The 12,672-nt window shown below is 37.2% G+C and overlaps 1 protein-coding gene across 4 annotated transcripts in view; it reads right to left on the bottom strand.

The window, feature by feature from the left end:
• The window catches only part of ptprq (protein tyrosine phosphatase receptor type Q), a 134,271-nt gene that overhangs the window by 90,780 nt on the left and 30,819 nt on the right, over positions 1 to 12,672 (bottom strand). For all 4 annotated transcript variants that reach the window (XM_031898882.1, XM_031898883.1, XM_031898884.1 and 1 more), the window contains exons 8-10: positions 11,733 to 11,976; positions 7,593 to 7,721; positions 7,212 to 7,358 (exon numbers count right to left, since the gene is read on the bottom strand). In XM_031898882.1, coding sequence (XP_031754742.1) covers positions 7,212 to 7,358; positions 7,593 to 7,721; positions 11,733 to 11,976 — 520 coding nt within the window. The remainder of the gene's footprint in view (positions 1 to 7,211; positions 7,359 to 7,592; positions 7,722 to 11,732; positions 11,977 to 12,672) is intronic.

Genomic DNA, 12,672 nt, shown 5'->3' with positions numbered 1-12,672 from the left:
GATAGATGTTATAAGTCATGTTTTCAGGCACTCTAAATCCAAGGTGAAAAGCAACATTACAAAGCAGCAGCAAAGACTGGAGACTTTCATCCCAAGGCGACAAAATGACACAAGGTCATCCCTTAAGAGGAAACAGGATTTTACCCCATCTGCACCAGTTCCTGGCAACAATGGGGTTAATCCTTTGCAAGAGGAAGGAGTTTTATATGTAGAAATGAGTGTTTCAGATTCTCTTGAGTGTTTTCAGAATTCAGATTTCATGGTATCTGACTCACTCATCTCTAATTTGTTTCACTGTATCACTGAAAATGTCAATGTAATTACCACCTGAGGCTGTGGTAGCAGAACGCCTAGACCTCTTCATGATACCTGTTTTGAACATAGGAAATATACAGAAAAAGTGGGCTTTGCAGTTTTAAAGTTATACAAATTCAAGCTAATTAATGACCCTAGGAAGAGCAAAATCTATACTGTTATATGCTGCCACCATGTGGATAAATTATAAAATGGTTTAGGAGGTGAGGAGATGATTGGCTAAAATGGTAACATTTATAACATTATAATAATAAAATAATGTGTGCTTATAGCATTATAATAATAATAAAATAATAATGTGTGCTTAAGAAGCAGGGTTCAAGAAATGAGCATTTGTGAAAATTATTTAATTTATATTAAGAATAAAAGCCAATGAAATTCACCTAAACACCACAAAACTTAGACCCAGAGACAACTGCTTTTTTATAAGACCTTATCCACCATCATGTGGACTCATTACCATACTGTCAATTGGGTATTAATCTGCTTTCTATTTCTTTTTATATCATACATTGCAAACTATGTGTGACTTGTAACATGACCTGTGTTTTGTAAGCTAAAAATCCTTACAAAAATATGTTAGAAAAAATATTTCATGAAAGTGGTTTCATAGGTGTCTGTCCTGACGAATCTATTCTGTTTCTGACCATGATTCAAAGTAGCAACTCCAACCACATATTAAGCCACAATGAGAGACTTCAATATCTAGTCACATGACTGCACTGGGTGAAAAAAATACTGCATGGATTAGTAAGCATTACAGACTATAGGATGTGTGCTATATAAATTAACAATATGATAAGATGCTCTATGCACTCTTGTAATTAGTGATTTTGCTTGTATAACTGGATGTAACAAATAATATCCAGATACAGCTATTTTTTGTCTTTGCTAAAATCAGAATGTGCAAATTAGGTTTGAGATTTGGAATACATGTTATACAGAAAATGGATTTAGTGAAGTCCCACCGTCTATGCATTTCGTCACATATACTTTTAACATCTGCATTTTAAATTATGCATTCTTCCATAGTTTTTGCACTTTCATGTACTTGCATGGAGTGGCAAAGCTCCAGTGCTGTATTTATACCTAGCCCTGCCCTAGACTAAGGGTCTCTGCCCGCACCCCCCCGAAGATCTTCCCTCACCACCAAACTGTGAAAAAGTGCACTTTGCATATTCCACTGTGTTTGTAAATTAGCCTTAATGTGCATATGTTGTTTTATTTTACTTTGGGCTCTGTAAAAGGGAGGTAATAAACCAATAAATATATACATTAACTATGAAGTGATGCTGCAGCAAAATGTAGCAGCATGTTTCAGCATGTATCTCTGATATCCCAGTGTGTCCTAAATGGCCTTTTGGCCACTTGCACAAACACTGCAGGCACCCTCACTGGCTGGGTGGTCAGTCAAAAGTTGTAAACCACAGACTTGCCAAGGACTAAATATAGTCAATTTGCTTTGCGTAGATCTAGCTCACACTTGGGTGTGCACCAGGACCTAGGGCTACTATACCCTGAAAAACATTCATAGAATCTAGGCCCTTAACAACCTGAACACCTTTTTTATGTTGCTATCTCTTCTCACAAACACATACTAGTTACCAGTTCACAGATTTTCAATGCACAGTAATATTAGGCAAGGTCTCTACCCCCATACAGGTCACTCATACCTTATATCACACTTCCCTTCCCTTTTAGAAAGTTCTTGTCTTGCGAGCACCTTAATGTCACTTAAAACTCTGCAATTGTAATAGAATATTTCTTTGTCAATCAGATGTTACTGTTTGTACGTGTGAAGTGTTGCCTTGAGGCTATACACTCTTAGGGGCCCATTTATTAAAGCACGATTGACCACGATTGAGAAAAATTCAAATTTTTTCTCATTTATAGAACTTTTCGTATTGACCACGAAAATATCATTAAAATAGTACGACTTTTTCGTGGTACTTCCGTAATTCCACGAAAAAGTTGTACTTTTCGCAACGACTAAGAATTTTGTTATTCATTCAAGCTTTGGTATAGTGACTATCTTTTCGCCAGGTTGGGTCTGTAGAGTGCCATTGAGTCCTATGAAAGGCTTCCAACATCATACATTTTGTATCAAAGCCAGAAGGGTTTTCACACCATTTATGATCATTTGGATGCAAAAGTTTTGAGACTTTCGGATTGCAACCACAAAATATTCATAGAAAATAATTTTTGTGACATTTTCGCACCTCAAAAATTATCATGGTTACTCCGAATTTTTTCCAATCGTGATTTTAACCAATCAAAATTCGTGCTTTCATGAATGGACCCCTTAGTCTGTTAAGAGCTGTAGGTGGCAATGGTGTTATATAAATGATATCCTTTTAAGATAGAATCACTTCTCAGTTTACGTTATGCTGGCAAGAAATATGATTTTGCTTTATATTTATTGTGTAAAGGATTTTGTCATGTAAAAATTTGCATTGAAATAGTAAACATTCGTGGTTTTTACATACTATAGACAGCCTTTATCAGACAACCGGCCACAACTGGCAGCTCTTCTATTTGGGCTAAGAAAGTAAAAAAGACTTTAATAGCCAGTTTAGAGTACAGGCATAAAATCCAATATATAGGAACTCTTGGGACCTGGATTTTTAGGATAAGACCACTTTCTGTAATATGGAGCATGCTGTGTAAAAAAATCACATACACTACACATCACCAGCAGTTTTTTTTTTACAACAGGTATTTTTGTGTAAAAAAAAATTATATTCCTAAAGATTTGTATACATTTCCTATAAAAGTTTTCTGCAATAAGTTCTGACACAGCGATCCTCCAGCTTACCACAGTAATATAAAATATAACAGCATAAAATAATTGGGTAAAAAACAGCATTTGGGTGGAGTAAAAGAAATTACACTGCTTTTAAAAATTAACCCTTTATTTTGGACTTTTTTTTTACATTTTTTTGGCATAAATAATTTTACACAGCATGATAAATAGTCCACAACAAACTTTTGTTTGCTGTGGTTTCCCAGTGATATTTGAGTCTTGTTTGCACTCTTTAGTCTATATTTTCAAAGTGGTAATATCCCTCACAATACATGTTTCTTTATGTTTGATATGATTGTACTTCCATTGACATAGATTTATGCTAGTTTAGCTACCATGCGATATAAGGGCTTATTTACAATGTACCACATATTGTGCAAAGTGAAAAAAGACCATAATCTGCTATTTGTATTTTACTTTGAACATTGTGGGTGCATTGTACAAATAGCTACAGGCCTCTGCACTTTGTGGGACCTGCCATACTTTAAAGCTTTCATGACAATATGTATCCTGTTAACAGATGACATTATTTAGTCAATTATTCTGACATTGCCTTTGGCTTTCTCCCCAAGACATTTTTTATGAAAAGCCATGTCTCCTGCCATCCCTGTATCTGCTAACCCCCAGTTTCTGGGTTCCAGTTTACTGGAAAAATGACCAGCTAAAGGAATTATTATAACACTCTTCCATTCTAAAGAAATTGTACTTAGGTTTTTTTCTCCAAGTTATACTGTGATCTAGCAAAAGGAAAGAGCAATCTGAGAGGTAGTATAATTCTTATTTACAGACACACTACATCCAAGGTCAACAGCAACATTTCAATGCAACAAAAGGTGTGACCCTTTCATCCCAAGGTGGCAAACATGACACAGGGTCATCCCTTAAGAGGAAACAAGATTTAACCCCTTTGTTCCAGGCAGATCCTGTACTTAGGGGTTAATCCTTTGCAAAGAAATGGACAATGATATAAAGTAATATTAGTGTATGTTGGATTTCCTTTGATATTTTCAGAATTTATATTTCCAATTTTCTGACTTCCTTCCACACTCTAGATTAAATTGACCACAGTATGTGCGACTATAGTAAGAACTTTAGATTGTAAGCTCCTCAAGGCAAGGGCTGAGGTGAATGATATAGATTGTCTGTAAATCGCTGTGGAATATGTTAGCACTAAATAAACAGATTCAAATAATAAAAAATTCAAATGTTTTAGAAATTATTTTGTTAATTCAGTGGCATAAATTTGAATGCAATATAGTCTGAGTATAAGAAAGAAACTTAGAAAAATATTTGTTTACAGTACTACGGATTATAAAAAAAAAATGTTGCTGACATGTATGAATTAGGTCTAATTGGCCATGTGAAAGTTCAGCACTGGTTAGTTTTTCCATTTAAAAACAGTTTGGAGACTAACAAAAGGGAATATAAGCTACTCAATAATGATTTGAGGAGAATATTTATACTGTTGTATGCTGCCACCAAGTGGAGCAAAGTTGAAAGCAACAGGGCCAAATAAAAACAAAACTAAAACTGAGCTTTATAGTGAAAATACTATTTTTGCATATATAAAATACATTTTTTATGATAACCTATCTAGAGATGCTACATCTCTTTAAAGCTTTGGAGTTATAGCACATTAATAGAGTAGAAATATATAACATGTATAACACAGGGCACCTGTACAGATTCCTGTACAGATTCCCGCAGGAAAACACCCTATGTGGGTTAAGTCATTAACTTGATCTCTTCCATATCGTAAATGGAGTTTTGCCATGTGACTTTAATTTTATATCGTAAAAGTTGCCCTCTGCATTACTACTAGCAAAATATATATTTTTAGACATGATGCTTTGGCATATCAGCTTAATTTTGGATTTAAAGTGGTTTGCGCATTACTGTGATGAGTGAACAGGAGGTAATGGTGCTACAGTATGCAGTTTAAGCAGTGAATAGAAAAGAGAAAAAAGGTGTTGTAGGTTGGATCTGTGCATGTGGATGAGCTGAGAAAAGTAGGATTATTTAGTCTGAAAGAAAGCAGTGTCAATGCAAAAGAGTGGAGACGTGAGGGCTCAGTTTTGTCTGCAAGTGAGCAAAGTATAATTTCAAGAGCAATCAAAAATTTTTTCCCACAATGCAGTTTTTTGCCAGGATTAAAGTGTCATTGTGGTCACAAGGGGCCAATAAGCCTGATGCGATTGTGCTGTGCCTGACACAATTTAGTCCGATTGCCAAAATGCAACTGTGTGTGCATTTCGCCACAAATCAAATGCATAATTTCCAGTGTTCAACATGCGAGTGACGGAAGTGTGCTGTGCCCATTGATACGCCCATTGATGCCGGGCATGAAGGGAACCCTCAAGCTACTGTATGGTCAGGAGGCAGCAGTAGCTCCAAAGTGTCAATAGGCGCAACAGCACTTGATTTGGAACAAAGGCAGAAAGAACTGAGCAGTTCCGAATGCAACTATTTGGAAGTGCAAAGAGCACATTATGATGCAAGCACCTCTAATAAATGGAGTTTAATGCGCAACTCGCTGCAGGGGAAAAGTGCAGAAGCACAAATAACTCCTATGTAGTGAGGAAAATCAGGAAGAGAATGGTATTTTTCTCCATAGTCATCCTGATAAACAAGCAGGGGTGCAAAGCAAACATGTAGTGGAGGGCTCTGCTTGCCTTTTAGCTGTTAAGTACAAACTCAGTGTTGCTATATGTAAAATTGCAAGTAAAATAATCAATTCCTTCTATTAGGGATGCACTGAATCCACTATTTTAGGATTCGGGCAAACCCTGAATCCTTTGCGAAAGAATCGGCCAAATACTGAACTGCATAAGCAGATTAGGATAAGGAAGAACTAAAGACAACTGCATGAAATGTTTTAATCACTATGTTTATGTGGCAAAAAAGTCACATGATTTTAAAGGTTTCCGATTCAGTTCGGCCAGAGGCATGAATTTGGCAGAATTCAGAACCTGCTTGAAAAGGCAGAATTTTGGCCAAATCCCAAATAGAATCCTGGATTCAAATCCTACTTTCTATACAATTAAAAAAAACACCAATTTTGTTGTCAGTGTTTTCTTTCAACAGAAATAGCACAACTTAAAATTCTCTAAAGTTCTCTACATGGAAACTTTACCCTACTTTTAGTAGCACTCACTAGAAATGGTAATGGAAACATAGAGGCACAGTGTATCATACACAAAAAGCATTACTAATCAGCATTTTTGCTGTGTGGTAGCAGCTAAACTGCACTGGTAAAATGTCATCCTTAGTCTTCAAAGTGTACCAATGTCCAAATAAGCCTGGATATAAAAACATGAACAGCTTTACCAAGCAGTAGTTGTTAAAGCATCTTTCAAACATGGAAATACCCTAAAATGTGCTCAGCAAGATATTTAATTCAAAGGTGCAAGTGCAAGAGCATGTCCCTTAGTGCTCATTTCCTAAGCACTTACACCTGCGGACTAGCTGCACTTTGGACAGAGTGCTGGATCAAAACAGCAGGCACTCCATACAAAGAACAGTGTCAGGAGGTTCACTACAGCCCAGCACTTAAAGCCTAAATCTGTGTCTCCATATCCTGCTACTCCATATCTTGTGAATGACATGCAAGCTACAGGGCTACAGGGGGGTGTCTATGATGGTATTTTACTGCCATGATGTCAATTTTATTAATAGAGAATAAAGATAGATATAGGAGGTCTGTTTTTTCCCCAAAAAGGGAGACAATTAAATCAAGCACACGTTTATATAATGCTCTTCCTGTGTGTCGTGCAAGACTGCACAACAAAGACTGGAAATGTTACACAGTTACATAGTTTGTTTGGGTTTAAACAACAGATAACTGTCCATCAAATTTAGCTTTTCTGAGCGATCCCCAGCATTATGCTGATCTTTCCATTTCCTTTACATTTAGACTGTGGAGAGCAAGGGACAGGCTGGGTTATCTTGGCTGAAACATCAAGTAATAAAAAAAAAACAGAGACCACTGAAGCAACAGCATTGTTCATTTCACAGTTTGAATCCTAACAACATGTGCTAAGCCTTGAATCCTAACAACATGTGTTAAGCCTTTGTAAGTAAAAGAGACTGTTACCTTCTGCTGGGGTGAAAACCGATATGTTGGCTCTTGGCCCAACACCTGCGCTGGTTTCCCCGCTGATATATGCATTATAGGTGGTGAATGGTGTAAGGTTGGTAAATGTAAACCTGAGATCTTTTGTGCTGTTGTCCAGGATGTGACCTGAAAAATACACATTAATTTGCAGACCGAAAAGGCACACATTCATTGCTGTTGGAAGGATTTACAATCTATTATATAAAGTTCACCAGATGTGAAAATGTCTTGCTTTTTGTTCTAGTGAAGTCATTATTTACCAGAAAAAGAGAGAAAAGATGAGACCGTCAATTTTTTACCAGTCACCCAGTCATATTGTAAGTGGAACTGGTTACACATTTAAAAGATTTGGATGCATACCTACTGGACCATACAGCTCAACTCTGTAGCTAAATTTTCCTGTCACAATTGTCGGTGCATCCCAAATCACAGAGAAAGAGCGTGTTGTGATGTTTCCCGTGACTAGATTCTGGGGTGGATCTTCTGGGACTGAAATGATAAAATGGTTTTACCAGAATAAAGCAGAAATATGTAATATCCTAATGCCAGCAATTTATGCAAAAATACATTTTCGTGTTACAATCTATGACCTTATTGCATATTGTGTGCCAGAGCCCTTAAAGCAAAAAGATAATTTGAATGTAACTACTGGCTGCTTTGTATACACCCAGTTCCCCTCTATTTTTGTGGAAAGTAATTTGGAGGAGATTAGTGGCCTGAGGTAGAGGAGATATGTCATGGGCGACTAATCTTCTTGTGTGTCAGGGCTCTAATTCATTTTAAAATATCTACTTTCAATGGAGGACTAGGAGTTGCAGGTAGGAGTTTAAGGGAAGGTTAGTGTTCCCCTTTAAGGTGAAAATAAACGAATGCCAAAGAGATAAAGCAGCTTCTGTTGTTTTTGCAAATCTTTTCTACCTTAAACAAACACTTCATAATCTTCTGTTATCTTGTAAAGCCTAGTGTTATCAGTCCTGATAGTATTTCATTCAGAAGACTAAACTTATTGGAATGCAATTTTGCTGTCCATAGCTTTTGCTAAGAAATTCTCATGTTCTGTTTATAAATAGTGATGAGCAAATTTTTCGTCAGGCATGGATTCACTTTTTCACGAACCTGCTGAAAAAATTTGGGTGAACAAAAATTGATGCAATTGGTTGCCTAAGGAAAAGTTGTGGTAGCGTCTACAATAAGTTGCGTGCATCAAAAAAGTCAGTGGTGCATCAAGAATAAATTGTGTGCCTCAAAAAAGTTGTGCAGTAGCTGACATTTGTTCATCACTATTTATAAATATATTATGGTGATCTACACAAAAGAAGTATTAATAATCAGCACCTAAAAGGTTTATTTATGGAAAGCAGATACAGAAACAAAGTTAAAGGGAGAAAAATAGTCCACTAACATGTAATCAAATAAAACATAATACAGTGCTCCCTAAATATACCTCCCATTTAAAACACAGACAAATTACTGGCATATAACTGATCTGAGAGACCTTTAAACCACTATAGGACCCTGGATTCTATAGCATCCGCACTCTGAACCTTGTATCGTTTCAGTCAGCCTAGAAGGACATAATCAACACTCACTATACTTGGAGCTGTAAGGGTTGCTTCACTAAGGTGCGTTAAAACGAGCGCTATAGCATGTGTTAAAAATGTTATCACGTCTAATTTTTCGCGTCTTAACACACAATTCAATAAAAGGTTATTTGCGTTAATTTAGACGCGATGCTGCTTGCATTATTTAAGTCGTGAAGACTATTTTCGTGCGGTATTTGATGCAACGCGTGCTAATTAACACAGTGCGCTACTTATCGCGTGCAAGCTATATTAGCCATACACACCATTACGTTCGTAAAACTACTTTTTTTTTTTAAATGACCATTTCCCTGCAAACTGGAGTCTACATCACTCTAGGGCCAACACATACTTGAATAAATCCCACTGCAAAGTCCATATTGTGTTGCCAAAAGCTCATGAACTGTACTTTTCTATAATTACCGCCTGCCCCAAGTAGGTGTTAATTTTCGCACAGACTAATGCGATATTTAGCGCATCAAAGTGTTTGTGAATCATGCGTTAGTATTATTTCTGCGCGAGAATTAACACAATGCAGTAAAATTAATGCATGCGGTTGCGCGCTATTTAACGCACGCGATATGCGACTTAACGCATGCGACAATACATTAGCGAATCGCGCATTTTTTTCTGCGTCAATTTTAACGCAAAAAAACATGAGATAACGCTTAACGACCTTTAGTGAATCAACCCTATAGTGTGAGTTTCACTTTGGGGTGTATTTATTATGCTGTGTAAAACTAATTCGCCGAAAAAACAGAGTAAAAAGCTGTGTAAAACAAATGGAGAAGATCGCCGTCTGAACGCTGGATATTACGCCGTTATTTTCCATAAGTTCCGGTGGAAGAAAAAACGTGTAAAAAATTATGACGATTTTGCGCCGTTTTTACACGGCGAAGCCTGGCGATGTGTGGCGAATTTTCTCGCCATTCTTTACAAAGCATAATAAATATGTCCCTTTGTGTTATAGGTTGCTAGGCAACGCAACCAGGACCGTAATGCTAACACTGCCACGGGCACGCGGATCTAGCTCTGCAGGAAGTGTCGGTAGATCATAGTAATAGTAAAGATTTCCAAACATAACACTGTAGCAAACAACATGGATCAGGTCACCTAAGTAACTTTGGATGATAAATGGACTTTAACCTTAAACTCTTAATAAACTGTAGGTCCCTAGATATTGCTGTACTATAAAAACCCAGCATACATTTGACAACTTGCAACCACCGCAGTGATATTCACAGTTGGGTGCACTCCACAAAAATTTGCAGGGATTCATTTTAGCCTAGAAAACATGTAAGATGCACTTTGACCTTGTCCCAGTTTGTTAATGCATCATTTATCAATATTGTTATTGGAATTCAAATGTTAATAAATGCATACTTTTGTCCTTACTAGGCTCACTGAGCACAGGGTGAGATATCCTGCATTAGTAACAAACATTTACATAAAGTTAATTGCTTATACAGGTAGATCAAACAACTATTACAATGTATTACTATTACAGTATTCAGTAAACAAATAGTTACCTCCTTTATATTCATGGCATATCATTTTTTTTACTTTACTGCCAATGGATAAACATTTTGGAGAGATTTGTCTCCTCTGGTAACCCAGATTTAATCAGATGACTAACCTTTCTGTGTGCTCTTAGCCAAAAGGGGCAGTATACACCATATTTAGCTTGGGCTGAACATACTTTTTGCCCGTTGTTTTAAAAATCTATTGTTTTTTTTACTTCTTGAGCTAACCAGAACAAACAGGGAAATTAAAGCTAAGTATGGTCCTTGCAAGGTAGATAATTAGATTACCAGTTGCACCTTTTGTTGTGACTACAGGAGTCATTAAGGGCAGTGGCACACTGAGAGATTAGTCGCCCGTGATAAATCTTCACTACCGCGGGCAACTAATCTCCCTGATATGCCATCTCACCGGCAAGAATGTAAATCGCCAGCGGGATGGCATACTCATCACTTCGGTTTCCCGAAGTCGCCCAAAGTTCGCTTGCAAGCCATTTACCCCACCAGCAATTTACATTTTTGCCGATGGGATGGCATATGAGGGAGATTAGTTGCCCTCGGTAGTAAAGGTTTAACGCTGGCGACTAATCTCCCCGTGTGCCACTGCCTTAAGGCATACATAGCTACTAGTAGCAGCTACTTGTTATGGCTACAGAAATAGACAATGCTGATCATTTACTGATAATTGTTGTGTATAATACGTGTGTTTTAGCAGAGGCAACTCTTACTAGCAGCTACATGTCATGGCTGCTAAACGCCAGAAAATACCCTGCCATAGACAATACTGAGAATTCCCTTTGCTAAAACACACACGGGAGGATTATCTGAGCACTGATAATCTAATTATCTACCTTGCAAGGAACAAACATGGAATTAGCTTAGTGTCCCTGTTTGCCCTGTGTAGCTCAAGGAATAACAAAAAATTACTTTTTTAATGTTCTTATGTAGAACAATGGGGATTTCTGCCTTTTAATGTGATATTTACTGTTCCTGCTTGTTCATCACTGGAAGTCAACCTTGTCCTGGTTTCAGATGTGCATTCTCTAGATCGGAGATCACTGAGGTGGTGTGTGGAAGTGATGCAACAAAACATGGTAGAAGTCTTCTTCCTATCCTGCATTACATTTGGCCACAATGTAAAAAAGTATTCTTTACATTTTTTAAAACAAGGTTTTAGAGCACCTGTGTTTTTTCCATACAAAGAGTCATTTTGGCAGTTTGCTAAACATGACCCCTTGCTTTTCTTAGAATTTTTTTTTTTTTTTTATCTTTCAAAACCCTGTTCCTGGTGTCATGGCAAAAAGTGAATACAGCAAAATGCTAAAAGAAATGGGAAAAGTCAAATAAGCTACATTTTACTATGTATGTAAATCACTAATAAAGACATGATTTTTACTCACCTGATTCTGGAGTCCTAACAATGGTGCTATCAATGTATCCAGGCTCACTGGTGACTGCTGAAACTTCAAACAAGTAAGTTGTGTATGGTCTCAGCTGGCCCACAATGAAAGTGATAGGTTCATTCCAGATAGAATTAAATGATGGAGATGTAGCAGTTCTTGATACAAATGGAGAAGTGGTTGTGGACTGGCCACGAGTTGATGAGGGGCTTGTTGTGCTCCACAGAAAAGATTCTCTATTATCCTAAAAGATTTAAAAAGTTGGTCAATTACCAGCGCCAAAAAAGAGCAGATTTTCTCTGGCCAAAACTACTCCAAGGGGCACATTTACTAATCCACGAACGCCCGAAAAGCGTCCGAATGCGTTTTTTTTCGTAATGATCGGTATTTTGCGACTTTTTCTCGAATTGTCACGAATTTTTCGAGCGCTCAATACAAAAAAGTCGCGACAATTTGAAAAAGTCGTAATGGCTATGAAAACGTTGCGACAATTCACAAAAGTCATAATGTCTATGAAAAAGTCACGACAATTCGCGAAAGTCGTAATGGCTATGAAAAAGTTGCGACAATTCCCGAAAGTCATAATGGCTATGAAAAAGTCGCGACAATTCACAAAATTTGTAATGGCTATGAAAAAGTCGCGACAATTCGTGCAAGTCGTAACGGTTACGGAAAAAGTTGCGACAATTTATGAAAAAGTTGTAACGGCGACGAAAAAATCCCTGCAAACTGGAGGCTGCATCACTCTAGGGCCAACACATACTTGAATAAATAACACCGCAAAGTCCATATTTTATTGCCAAAAGCTCATTAACTGTACTTTTCTATAATTGCCACCTGCCTCAAGTAGGTGTTAATTTTCGCATAGACTAATGCGATATTTAGCGCGTCAAAGTGTTTGTGAATCATGCGTTAGTATTATTTCTGCGTGATAATTAAC

Source organism: Xenopus tropicalis, chromosome 3 (genome assembly GCF_000004195.4).
Source record: "Xenopus tropicalis strain Nigerian chromosome 3, UCB_Xtro_10.0, whole genome shotgun sequence".
Classification (NCBI taxonomy): domain Eukaryota; kingdom Metazoa; phylum Chordata; class Amphibia; order Anura; family Pipidae; genus Xenopus; species Xenopus tropicalis.
The sequence above is the reverse complement of the archived record's forward strand: the minus strand, read 5'-3'. Positions and strand labels throughout refer to the sequence as shown.